General features: G+C 34.7%; 1 protein-coding gene across 2 annotated transcripts in view; it reads right to left on the bottom strand.

Annotated features, from left to right (window-relative positions):
- The window catches only part of MROH2B (maestro heat like repeat family member 2B), a 91,814-nt gene that overhangs the window by 48,626 nt on the left and 29,130 nt on the right, over window positions 1-14,058 (bottom strand). For both annotated transcript variants that reach the window (XM_074202546.1, XM_074202545.1), the window contains exons 12-17: window positions 13,896-14,018; window positions 12,913-13,026; window positions 5,827-5,980; window positions 5,623-5,663; window positions 3,392-3,533; window positions 1,916-1,959 (exon numbers count right to left, since the gene is read on the bottom strand). In XM_074202546.1, coding sequence (XP_074058647.1) covers window positions 1,916-1,959; window positions 3,392-3,533; window positions 5,623-5,663; window positions 5,827-5,980; window positions 12,913-13,026; window positions 13,896-14,018 — 618 coding nt within the window. The remainder of the gene's footprint in view (window positions 1-1,915; window positions 1,960-3,391; window positions 3,534-5,622; window positions 5,664-5,826; window positions 5,981-12,912; window positions 13,027-13,895; window positions 14,019-14,058) is intronic.

The following is a 14,058-nucleotide window of genomic DNA, read 5'->3' as shown; positions in this document are numbered from 1 at the left end:
TGAATAGTTTAGGATGATAATTTACTAAGGAAATTATTTAGGCTGTTAAGGAAAAGAAAAGTTATTTACTAAGAAGATTAAAAAAGAAAATGCTTGGCAATAAATGGCACAATATCTATATTTAGAAAAAGTAATGCAGGAATTTTGCAGAAAGGGAGAAATAGAATAGAAATGAAGAATACATTAACAAAATAGTCATATATCTGGTCATGGAGGCTATAGGACCATTTTCAAATGCCATAGGCTGAAAAGAAGAAAGTTAAAGGTGAGAATCCTCTCTTGGTCTACAACAGAATCATCAAATCTTTTTTTTAGATACAGCATCCTCTTCTTGTTAGCACTCAAGCACCCTCTCATGAGCTGGGTGTCATGTTTTATTATCTTTTTCTAAAATACCATTTTGATGAATATGATTGAGGGAGTTTGGATTTTGATTCTCTGTGAGTCTTGATTTTTGGTTACAAGCTAAGAATTGGTTAAAAATAAGAATTTAAGCTCCTCTAAGAAAAGGACTGCCAGGGGTGGATAGGTGCTGTAGTGGATAGAATACTGACCCTAGAGTCAGGTGTACCTGAGTTCAAATCTGATCTCAGACAATTAATAATTACCTAGCTGTGTGGCCTTGGGCAAGCCACTTAACCCCGTTGCCTTGTAAAAACTAAAAAAAAAAGAAAAGGAGTGCCACATTTTCATCTTTGCATTCCCTATTTTACACACACACACACACACACACACACACACACACACGCGCGCGCGCGCAATTTGTTGCTGTTCAGTTGTTTTCAGTCATATCCAATTCTTTGTGAGCCAAATTTGTAATTTTCTTGGCAAAGATACTAGCATGTTTTAACATTTCCTTTTCCAGCTCTTTTTACAGATGAGAAAGAGATAAATAGTGTTAAGTGACTGGCCCAGGGTCACACAGTAAGTGTCTAAGACTTGTATAGCATAAAAGTGCTTGTACCTATTTCCTTGTGGGTGTAGATGAAGAATATGTATGTGAGGAGAAACCTAGAAAATGAAGAGACAGTGGATATAACAAAAGAACAGAGAGAGAGTGAATTAACATTTAACTTCAAAATTCACACCTATTTTATAAACATGAAGTTTATAGATTGATGTACTAGTTGTATAACTTTTATTTTTTAGTTTTTTTGCAAGGCAAATGGAGTTAAGTGGCTTGCCCAAGGCCACACAGCTAGGTAATTATTAAGTGTCTGAGACTGGATTTGAACTCAGGTACTCCTGACTCCAGGGCTGGTGCTCTATCCACTGTGCCACTTAGCTTCCCCTAGTTGTGTAACTCTTTGTCAACTGAGAGAACCCTTAAGTAAGCACATAGACCCCAAAGTCAATATGAACTGCCAAGTAGCACACTAGAATGATGTGAAGTTGTTTTCAGAGAAGCAGAGTTCTAGGCTTAAGAAGGAGGTTGTCTCTTAGTACTCTGCCTTGATCATATGTGGAACAAAGACTCTGTTCATTTTTAAATATCACATTTTAGGAAGGAAAAAGTAGATCACTCAAAAGAGAACAATTAGTGCCAAAAATGACTGGGATCATGCCATGCAAGACCAAAAAATCTGGTTATGTTTAACCTAGAGAAGAAATTACTTATGTGGGCATGAAGGCTTTTTTCCCCCAGGTATTTTATAAGACTTGTAGGCAACAGTGATTAAACTTGTTCTGCTTTGATACTGTATAGAGACAAGACTCTTGAATCTACATATTCTTTTGGGGTACTTTCAAATATGAAATTCTGTGAAAGATGATGTCATATCCTATGGAATTACATCTTTTTAAGAAGAGAGTTTATCTACTTTTTTCCCTTTAGATTTGAATTCTGTTTAAATATTAGTTTCTACCTGATTTCACTTGAAGAATCTCTGGCATTCTAGTTCAAAATCCCCCTTACCTCCAGTAGAGTATCTTCCCATAGTGAGACTTTATAGCAGTTTCCTAGAAAAAGAAGTTGATTCAGTGACTGAAAGGTAATCACAATTAGCACAGATTCAAATCTCCAATTTCCCACCTTGATGGATCATTTATATCTAACAAAGAAAGTTTATGCTTAGAGGAAACTTAGATATGATTTTGTTGATGTCAGAACAAAGACTAAAGGAAGAACATGGATTTTGGCATGGTTTGTGACTTAACATAGATCTCCCTTTGTACTGTTCTGGACCAAACCATAGTATCCAGGGAAATCAATGAGGATCTGCCCAGTTTTGTCAGGATTCCTTATTAACTTGGGTTACATTTGAATGTTGTTATAATTGGGGGCATGAAAAATTCATGTGTTTTGCAGTACTTATGATTCTTTTTTAAAAATTCAATCTAATCTCAGTGGGGAAAAGAGCCTATCATAATGTTGCTTTGTTTTGTTAGTTCTTCATTCTGGAAGACCATGACATCAGGAAGGTAATGGCATGACAAGTACATGAATTGGATTTGGAGTGTTTTGTGTGTGTGTGGGAGGTCTGTACTGAGTCACCAACTTCACTTTCTTCTCTGAAGCCTTCTGGGTCCAGTGACCAGATATGGATCAGATTGATTGGAGGTGTCAGTGAAAGTCAGTGGGGTTATTTCTAGATTAAAATTCATGCCCTATATGGGGAATTATTTGACAAAGATTGGATTCCTTTTCTCTAGGGCTAGAGTATCTACCTTTTGTAGAAAAATTCTTCTAAATTAAGTTGATTTTAGGGCAACTTTGAATACATCTATCATGAGTAAGTTTATTATAGATATAAATAGTGGTTTGTAAAATTCCTTTGGTGCTCAGGAGTACTGGTGCTTATGGAATCCTCAGCCACTGTCTTGTCCTGCCTCTGGGTCCTCAGTCTTCTTTCTGGTGGAAGGGTTCACAACTTGCCAGCCAGCTTCACCCAAAGAGTACAATTCATTTTAAACTTTCCTTCTTGTTTAAGAACAATTTCTCAAATAATATCAATTTGGAAAATTTTGAGATGTTGGTCAAGTGGAAAGGAAACCTCTATCCATATCACAATCATGGTTTCTTATTTTCTCTTGGAGACCCTAAAAATGATTGTTACCTGAATCATGATATGAGTGCTTTATTTAAGCTATGTTTTTTTACTTGGCTCCTTTATTTACAACTTCCTGGAAGGCTGAAATCAAAACTCTCTAAAATCAAGAAGAAAGCAATAAAAATATGGTCCATTCTTTACCTGAAAAATAGGCAAACTGTCCCAGGGAGATGAGATATGTTAAACTATTAATAGAAGCCATTGGATTCATCCAACTCACATAAAAATACAGTGATATTACTGTGTAAAAATCATGATTATTTTAGTATTTAGAACATGATGTTGAATTCCTTTGCATTCTTTTTTCTTTGAATGAAAATCTGACCCTACTTCCTTTGTACCTTCCAAAGGGAGAAGAAGCTGAGGGAAGAGTTCTTTCCATAGTTCTATCAGATTTGGGTGGATTATACTAGACAGGTGCTTTAGAAGACCCACTGCTCCAGTCCCACATGGTAGTTCCTCACTGGCCAGGACAGCTATCACCTGCAGATAGGAAAAGAAAATGGTTACAATGGTGCTCTATTAGCATGTCCATCTCTTTTTCATCATAAATTCAAATTTGAATTATCCTAAAAATTCTAATATCTATAATTCCTCTTACTAAGGAATTAATCAAAGGATAAGTTTCAACTAATTCACAGTCTATTTTCTTCTTCCTTTTTTTCCTTCCCAAAAGAATTATGAAAATTTTCAATAAGATATAAGCAATTTGAAGGCAGGGGCAGTTTTCCCCCCCTTTTTTATATTTCTTTTGCCTAGAACAGTTTTCCTTTAAAAATATTGTTGAATTAATTTGGATTGCTAATATCCAAAAAAGGAAAAAATGCAAATATAAATTACTCTGACAGTCATCATCACATAAATACTTTTATACTTGAAAAAGTGCATCTGAAATTGATGCTATAAAACAGAAAACAATCTTCATTGGGAATGCTAGTCAACAGCTTGTATAGATACTGATTTATTTTATTTTTGGAATTTTTAATTGTATATTTTTCAATTTTCTTTCTCTTTTACTCTTCACCCCTTTACCCCCACTTTAGGCCTGGAGTCAGGAATACCTGAGTACAAATCCAATCTCAGAAACTTTTTAACTTTGGGACCTGGGCAAGTTCCTTAATCATTGTCTTCCTCAGTGACCTTAATTGTAAAATGGGAATAAGAATAACATCTCTCTCAGAAGGTTCTTGTGTGGATAAAATGAGATCTGTAAAGCACTTGGCATAGTGCTTTATAGATGCATATTCCCTTTCTCTGTCATTTCCTTTTCACAACTACATTGAAAAAAACTTGCAATAAATATGTAGAGTTTGGCAGAGCAAATTCCCACATTGATTATATCCCAAAATGTGTCTCATCCTTCATCTTGAGAATGTTACTGGCCAGTAGGCGGGTTTCATTTTTCACTATGAATCATATGGAGACATGATTAGCCATTGCATGATAAGAGTCCTTAACTAATTTATTTAAATAGTCATTCTACAACTGTTCACTAAAATTTTATAACTTTATGGATCTTATGATTTCACATCCATATCTGGATCCTCTTTCCATAGATTCAAATCTATGCCTTAGGAGAAAGTCTTCATGAGCTACCATGATTGACCCATTCCATTCTTCCTGGTCAAGCCTCTGGTGATAAATCTAGATTATCTAGGCTTAGTTAGCTGGGTACAAGGATGTCAGGCTCATACTCTGTCACAAGACTGAGACCCACAGTCTTTCATGTTTGGTGGTTTCTATTGGGGTTTGCATCCCACTGCACTCCACCCCAGGGTCATCAAGGATAAGACCCTGAAGTAAGATTTATGTAACACAACTTAAATTTAATATAGGTGAGACTAAGTAAATGAGAGAAAGATTCCATCACTTTTGACTAGGCTATAAATAAAACAATTTTTAATCTGTGTTATTGGTACACAACTAATTTGGTACAGATTCCCATGCCTAAATCAATGTAGGATAGTGAGGTCATGGATTTAAAAATGGAAGAGATGTTAAGAGATCATCTGTGAGAAATAATTCATTTGGGCCCCTACTCTATTCCAACCAATATTAATCAGTTTGATAGTCTTCATAAATCATATAGGGATAAATAGTTTCGTAAAGTAGGTGTCAAACTTTAATATAATATTCAATATTTTTTTATACCAAGTTATGAGGTTCACTTGTGCAATCACAAGAATGTTGAAAAATATATCTCCATTGTGTTTTAATCAAATTTCATATCCAAATCCAGTATGGGTGGGATTCCTTGTGTGGGGGGACTTTCCTTGGGCAAGTCACTTAGTCCCATTACCTTAAATAATTTTTTTAGTTTTTGCTGGGCAATGGGATTAAGCAGCTTGCCCAATGCCACACAGCTAGGTAATTATTAACTGTCTGAGATCAGATTTGAACTCAGGTACTCCTGACTCCAGGGTCGGTGCTCAATCCACTGCCCCACCTAGCTGCCCTAAATAAAAAAAAATTATAAAAAGATCTCAGGCCTGGGATTTAAATCCACTTCCTCTAACTTCATCCCAGAGTTTTTCCCACATGTTCCTCCCCTGCTTTGTTAAACTGCACTCACCAGAAGTCTGGCCAGTAACTGTTGGGCTGAAGGAAGTTTCACTAAAAAAAAAGTTAAATAGTAGTATTAGTGGGACTAGAATGATTCTGATTAGATTCAGAGCATCTTGAATCTTTGGATAACATGAAAGAACCATACTCTTTCTGGGAATGCATCAATGACATGAGAAACAAGAGGTAGATTTTGTTTTTTTAAAGTACAAACCTGGTCCAGCAGAGATGACAAGAGCTGTTGATTCGTATGTATTCTGCTTCTTCTCTTCTGCCATTAGCAGAATCCTAAGAATATTAAACAGATAGGGAAGAACTCCAGTATATTCCACTGGTACCACAAAAGTCAAGAGTTTTGGCCATAGCACCTGTAGAAAAAGACAATTCAAGAGATCAGAGCTTCACTATACCTTTCTATTTGTCTCTGTTATGGTTTTCTTCCTTTTCTGTTAGAAGTTTCATTAGCATTTATTTTTTCCTCTGTCTATATCTCTGTCTGTATTTTTCTGTGTGTATCTCTGACTCTCTCTCAGATTTATAAGGTATTTAGGGCATGAAGTATAGCTCAACAGCTATCTGTGACTTATAGCTTTGGAGAGTTGCCATGGGGAAAGGAGAGTTTAACTGACTTGGCCCCAAGTCCATAGGCAGGGTGTATTAGAGGTGGACTTAGAACCCAGGTCTTTCTGATTCCAAGTCCAGTCTCTATTATGCAATTACTGCATTCAGTTTTGGTTATACAAGTCAAATCCTGTTACCAATAAATACCATTGTAATAAAATCCCTATTTCATTAACAAATTTGTTTTAAACAGAGAATTCCTGTATGGAAGCTAGGAAGATGGAATCATTAATAGAGGTCTTAGTGTTATTTTATTCTTGATGGCTCCAAGATTAGGAACCTTAAACCTAGGTCTGGAAAAACTATAGTAGTCCAAATTCACAACTTTTTCTATCTAGAAAACTTTGTATTCATTTGAACTTTCTTTGTTTCCTTATTTTCCATATCTGATAAATAATTTTCTAGACAATTTTGTCTTCTGTTGTCTCTTTCCCTTCTAACTTCCCCATGGTGCCATCATTGTAGTACAGTATCTCATAATTTCACACTGAACTTTGCATTTGGATTACAACAATTGGAGTACCTAGCATCCTTGCTTCTAGACTGTCTCTCTCCATCCCTTCCATTTAATAAAATAATCCTTCTAACACATAGATTTGGATAGAGCAAAGTAAAAACTAAGAATTGTTTTAATTTGCATTTTTTAACTTTTAGTGATTTAGAACATTTTTTAATATGGTCATTTATAGGTTTGAAATATTTGGAAAGCTGTTCCTATCACTTGACTGCTTACAATTTGAAGATGTATAGATAACAGTCACTTTTATTTGTATTTCTTCAAAATTGAAATCTAGAACAGTTAAGCTACTTCACCAGAGCTACATCAATATTCTTACCATGTTCTGGTCCAATCTGTTTTTTAATCTTTGACAATTAGTGAGAATAGAATTAGAAAAGAAGCATGAGAATAGCAAAATCACCAACAAAAAGTCCATTATCCAAAATATGAATGTTTTAAACTGAACCGTTTTAAAAATTCATAGGGAATTGAAATAAATATATAACACTGTCCTCAAGAAGTGATCATTAATTGAATTGACCTTTTGAGCTTATTCATTTTTCCAATTCTTTCACTGATATAGTATCTTACACATTAGGTTCATATTAACTTATTGTTTCAAGCATAAAGTATAATAGACACACTCCTTATTCCTACAGAATTGTGTACTTAATGGGGAGTCCTTATGAAATGTTTCAAAGCAAAGGGTGGAGACAGGATAGTGGAATAAAGAAGGAACTAACCTGAACTCTCCCAAATTTCCCTCCAAACAACTATAAAATAACACCTCAAAATGAATTCTGGAGCTGCAGAACCAACAAAAGGATGGGGTGAAAAACATTTCTACCCCAAGAAAATTTAGAAGGTCAACATGAAAAGTCTATTTCACTTGGGTAAAAGGGTATTGCAGTACAGTGTAGGTGGTGTTCTGGCAAGTCAACAACAGACTGTGTTCCATCAAGTCAGCTGTGAAGACTCAAGCCTGACACAGGTTAGGTCAAGACCCTGTGTCCTTGACATAGCAGACCAGTGGCAAGGTCCCAATGCCCTCAGCACAGGAGCAGAACCCAACTTTGACATAAAATTAAAAGTCATGAAATAGGCTGAAAAAATAAGCAAAGAAAAAGAGAAATGATCATAGAAAGTTACTGCTGTGACAGAGGAAGATAAAAACACATCCTCTGAAGAAAACAGTGTCAAAACAGCTACTTGTAAAATCTCAAAGAGTAATGTGAATTGGTCTCAGGCACAAAAATATTTTCAAAATAAAATAAAAGAGGTAGACAAAAAATTGGGAAAAGAAATGAATATGATGCAAGAGAATCAATAAATCCAGTGATACTGCAAATATATTATTTAAAATAATCCATTTTGTAAATTGTCATTATATATGAAGCATATGTATGAACCATATTGAAAATGATAGGTATAAATGATCTTAAAATATTGTAATCTTCTATCAGATCCTCCTCCCCAAAACACACACACACACACACACACACACACACACACACACACACACACACAGAGACAACTGGATGTTTTTGTAACAGTGTTAAAAAGTATTAAAAAATTGGAAGAGTTTTGTTTTTTTTAAGAGAAAAAAATGTATTTAATGATAAAAAAAAAGAAAACTTGGATTTTACAAAAATTTTATTTAGAAGATTTGTTCCAGATTCTGCCAAGTACAGTTATAACAAATTTCAAGAGAATATGAAAATGCCTATTTCCTTCTTTTTGGAACAGGAGTTGTGCTTTATGGAATATTTCAGTAATCTAATGGAAATGATCTCATCAACAATCTATCCATACCTTCATATTCTATGGAATTACTATCCACAAATATATGCCTTGTGATCTTAGACTATTCTTCACTGTTCATGCAATCCTTCACTTTCTTTCTAGAGATCCTTGGCAGTATCTTTCATGTCACTATTTTATTTATTTATTTATTTACTTATTCATTCATTCATTCAGTCATTTATTTGTTTGTTTTATTTATTTACCTATTTATCTATCTAGTCATCTATCTGTTTATTTGTTTATCTGTTTATTTATCTATTTTATCTATTTACTCATTTATTTACTTATTTATTTACTCATTCACTTACTCATTCACTTATTCATTTATTCATTTATTTATTTATTTATTTATTTATTTATAGGTTTTTACAAGGCAGTGGGGTTAAGTGGATTGCCTAAGGCCACACAGTTAGATAATTATTAAGTGTCTGAGGCCAGATTTGAACTCAGGTATTCCTTATTCCAGAGCCAGTGCTCTATCCACTGCATCACCTAGCTGCCACCTCACATCACATTTTAAACAGAAATCATCATTGTTATATATTGCAGCCTACATATACCCTATTTTCTTATACTTAGGTTACTTTCAATTTTTGATTCATGAATTTGAGCCATCTAAAATATCACCAGGAAAATGTTCATATCATGAAAGTGAACTTTGCTCCTCTTGGAGTAGGAATTGTGTTTATCTACTCACTAATCTTTTATCAGTTATTAAAAAATAGTGATATTCTTTGATTAGATTTCTGCAAGAGGTCCTACATAACTGGCAAATTTTTGGATCAAAATATGGATTGGTCCCAGCTGCAGAGATACCAATTTTCTCTTAGGATTGTTTTTTTTTCCCTCTGTGGGCCTAAAACTTCTAAAGGCAAGGGGCAGAATTCTGACAATACCATCACAAATATTTAGAGTTAAATTAAGTCATAGTTCAGAGGAAGGAGATTTATTTTTGGCCTGGGTGATTTGAGACAATTTCATAGAAAAGAAGGGACTTAGGTCTTTAAATTTGAAATTTTGCAGTTTTTAAGAAAATTTCTACCTTTCCCTTTTCGCTTATTATTCAGTTAGTAGCAACAATCCTATTGATCTTACTCCTGCAGTATTTCAATTTGTCCATCCTTTTCTTGTCTCACTGTTTTATTTTTTTTTTTTTTGGGAGGTGAATGTGAGAGAAGTACTAATAATATTGGTGCCCAAGAGATAAAATCATTGAAGTTTTCCTTTTTTCTTACTTTCTTTTCTTGAGAACAGAAGAGAACTGGAGGACCAAGAAGAGACAGACAAATATGGAGCTTTGAAATTAGCATATTGAATTTGTAAAGGTTTTTTCTTTTACTTTTTTTTTTTTTGCTAGGCAATGGGGTTAAGTGGCTTGTCCAAGGCCACACAGCTAGGTAATTATTAAGTGTCAGAGGTCAGTTAGGTAATTATTGAGTGTCTGAGACTAGATTTGAACCCAGGTACTCTTGACTCCAGGGCCAGTGCTTTATCCACTACGCCACCTAGCCACCCCTGTAAAGAAGTTTTAAAATTAAAATGTATGCTTTCTTAATAGAGATTCATGATTTTATGGGGGGAAAAAACTCATATTTATCCAGGTCAGAACAATAAAAAATAAACATTTTTTTAAAGAGAGAGGTACTACAAACTCTAAAAAAGGAAAATGCCTCATTTTTTTTAAAGAAGTGAAGAAAATGAAACTTGTACATGTTATATCAGTGGGTATTACTTGAATTCTTAGTAAAATTCTAAGATGTATTATTAAACAGATGGTTAGTGGACATCTAGAGAAGGGAACTGTGAACAAAAAGGATCAGTACGGATTCAGCAAGAACAATTCATACTAGACTAGTTTAATTTTCTTTTTCTTTTTTTTGACAGGCTTATTAAACTTGTAGAGAGGTAGAATTCTGTCATAATTTCAGTCAGGGATTTTAAAAAATTCTCTCATAATGTGGACAATATGGAGGCATGTGGGCTAGCTGATAAATTACACTTATGTAGATTCAGATTTCATTGAATAATTGAACCAAAAGATTATTAATTATTATTAATGACTTGAAGTTTACATCAAACAATATCTGGAGGGAAACAATCTAAAAATCAGTTCCTTCCTCCATGGTATTTACTTTAATAATATTTGAGTGAAGATAAGAATGGTGTATTAATCAAGTTTGCAAATTATATGAGCTCTAAGGAACATATTGGATGCCAGAGTAAGATTCTAAAAAATATTTTGACAGACTAGAACCTTGGGTCAAATTATAATTATATTAAATTTGAGAGGGGTGAATTTTTGATTTTGGTTTTGGTTTCATAATGTCAAAGTCCTAAGTACCTATGAACAAAGAGGGGCTAGACAACTGTTCATCTAAGAAAAAAAATTCCTTCAGTGTTAGTGGACCCAAGATCATAATGTCCTTCCAGTGTGATAAGGCAGGGAGAAATGTCAAAGAGACATGGTATCCCAAATGAGGGAAAGGTAGGCCTATAATATTTGCCCTCATTTAACTATGTTCAGTTCTATTGATAAGGTAGAGATGGCTTAGAAGCTGGAGAAAAGAGAAGAGCCTCAGAGTCATGCAATATGAGAATCATTTGATGGAACTTAGGATGCTTAGCCTGCATAATAGAGGACTCAGGGGAGGTCTAATAACTTCTTGAAGTGGTGGGAGGGAACAATGGATGAAAGTTTCAGAAAGGCAAATTATATTTCAGATATGGAGAAAAAAATATACTAATAATTAAAGTTATTTCCAGGTGGAATAGGATGTCTTGGGAGTGGGTTTCCCTTAACTCCACATCTGTTAAGGAAGGCTGAGTGACCAACTGATTGGGGTAATGTTGAAGGGATTTTCTTTTAATCTATTTTTAAATTTTTTTTAATTTAAGGCAATGGGTTTAAGTGACTTGCCCAAGGTCACAAAAGAAGGCAATTATGAAGTGTCTGAGGCTGGATTTGAACTCAGTTCCTCCTGACTCCAGCACTGGTGTTCTATCTACTGTGCCACCTAGCTGCCCCTATGTTGAAGGTATTTTTGATTAGGTACAGATAGTAATATTTTTTAAAAACAAAACTTTAGGGAGTATCAAAAATCCAGGAAGAGGAAGAAGAGGAAGAAGTCAGTGGGAGGGGAGTGGAGGGGGATAGAGAAAGAACAGATAAAATAGTAGAAGAATTTGGAGAATACACTGATATTGAAGCCAGAGAGGACAGGGAGTGAGGAAGGAGGACTGCATAGTCCAAGGATTATTGATGTCATTATGTAGATAGTGCATTAATTTCTGACTGTCAGGTACTAAGAGCTGGGAATATGAATGAATGTTAACAAGACATCTTATGATATCAAGGAATTTATTATTATTATCATTAATTTTAGGTTTTTGCAAGGCAAATGGGCTTAAGTGGCTTGCTTAAGGCCACACAGCTAGGTCATTATTACTAAGTGTCTGAGGCCAGATCTGAACTCAGGTACTCCTGATTCCAGGGCTGGTGCTCTATCCACTGCACCACTTAGCCACCCCAGGAATTTATTTTTTAAAGAAGGAAGACAATACATAAAAGGAAGATGGGAAGGGGTGGGGCTACAGTAGGCACACAGGAACATGATTGTTAGAAAACAAGATGGGGACCTGACTTCAAGGAAGATAAGGTGAGAGTTCAACAATTTGAGCCCAGGGTGGTTCTTGGTCCCAGTAGGAAAGAAGAAGAAGAGATTATGTGGTCTAAGTAGAGGAGATATGGGCTAAAGGTAACTGGGATGTGCTCTAAGAGAGAACAGTCTTAATGGAGTATGGAAAGGAAAGATAGATTAGAGCAAGCTGAAGAAAGGTGAGAAAGTGGAGACATTTGGTATTGGTCTACTTTTTTTCAAGAAGTTTGAGGCCAAAAGACAGAAGAGACTCAAAGAATTCCTAAGAGTATTATATACATAAAAAGAAACAATGACAGATTGAATGGATGAATCATTTACTGCCAATTAATACCTATTTTGATAAATGAGTAACGTCAGTTTGTCAAAATATTAGATCAGTTATCTATAATCAATAATGAGAAGGATCTAGATGAGGTAAGAAATGGAAAAAGACAAGCTGGGAGTGGGTAGGAATCAAGGGGGACCTTGAGACAAATGGTAATTTAGGTGATTAAACTGTTTTTATTTATTTTAAAATCAAATCCAAGATCCCAACATCAATGTGACCTTTTATATAATGATAGGGGGTCATATTATGGCTCACCAAATAGGAGATGAAAATGGTTCTATTTTCCAGGTGAGCTGAATTTTACATAACATCTCAGTCCACACAAAAAGGGTATGCCCATACACAAAAAAGTTTAATCCTAACGCAAGGACAAATGATAAGATTACTTACTTGAGGCATTCCATTAATCAGTGGGTTCAATCTCGGTAGGATTTCGAGGACCATTTCTAGGACAGAATATTCTGCCATTAAATTCTCATGGATGATGGGCTTTATTGGATTCATCTTTAAGAAAGACAAAAATGATCACTTTCTAAGAATAACATCCCTTTAACTCTTTTACTTTGGCAAATCTTTGGAGGACATACTTGGTCAAGAATTTTAACTAAGTTTAAAAGGGTTGGAGATTCATGGATAGATTTTTAGATAGAGAACTTTGTCCCCAGTGCCTAAAAAGTGCTAACATTATTTGACCCTTTTCCCCCTATGTTGATTCTACTATAATTGGAAATTTTGTGACATTTCTCGGTAGAATCAGAGTTCAGTCTCAAAATTGGCAGGGAATTTGGATGTTATCTATTCCAAATGGAAGAATGAATTCCTTGTACAATATCCCTGACAGATCATTAGTCTTAGGATATTTACAACATGACCAAAAATTGGGCATAGAGAAGTGATTAAATTATATATAAACCATTCTCTATGTTGCTTAAACTGAACAGAATTTTCAGATAATTTAATGAGGTCAGTGGAAGTGGGTGATACCCACTCAGCAAGTTTAGCTATGTCTGATCTTTTTCTCATAAAAGCCTAGAAGATTGTATCAATCTGTCCACTCAAGGGCAAGATGGATTTCTTGATTTTTTTGTATGCTGAAAAAATTCTAGAGAATAAAATGTTTTTATTGAAAGAGGGAAAAAACCTGAAAATAAACTATTTTGACTTTAATCTTTCTTAGACAGCATTAGACCAGGGAATCATCAGTCAGCCAGGGCACATTTGTAATCTCAGATAGTTTATAGTAAGCTTCACTTATTTTTATCGAAATGTTTCTTGTTTGTAGGTAAAGGAGATTGATATATAAATGATGAATCATTTACTGAATTAAACTAAAGCCCATTCATAGACAGAAAATGCAGCATTCAGAATCCTACCAAATTCCTTCTGGAAAATGCAAACTGGAAGAAGATGTATTCAATCAGTTCCCACCCTTCACTTGCTTCTAGATATCCCTTGTCACACATGCTCTGGATGAGGCGAAGAGTAGCAATCCTCACCTAGAGTAATGGAAACATGTATATAATTTTTTTCCAATAA

This window comes from Macrotis lagotis, chromosome X, assembly GCF_037893015.1.
Source record: "Macrotis lagotis isolate mMagLag1 chromosome X, bilby.v1.9.chrom.fasta, whole genome shotgun sequence".
NCBI classification, from domain to species: Eukaryota; Metazoa; Chordata; class Mammalia; order Peramelemorphia; family Peramelidae; genus Macrotis; species Macrotis lagotis.
Note: the sequence above shows the minus strand (reverse complement) of the source record. Positions and strands in the feature narration are given on the sequence as shown.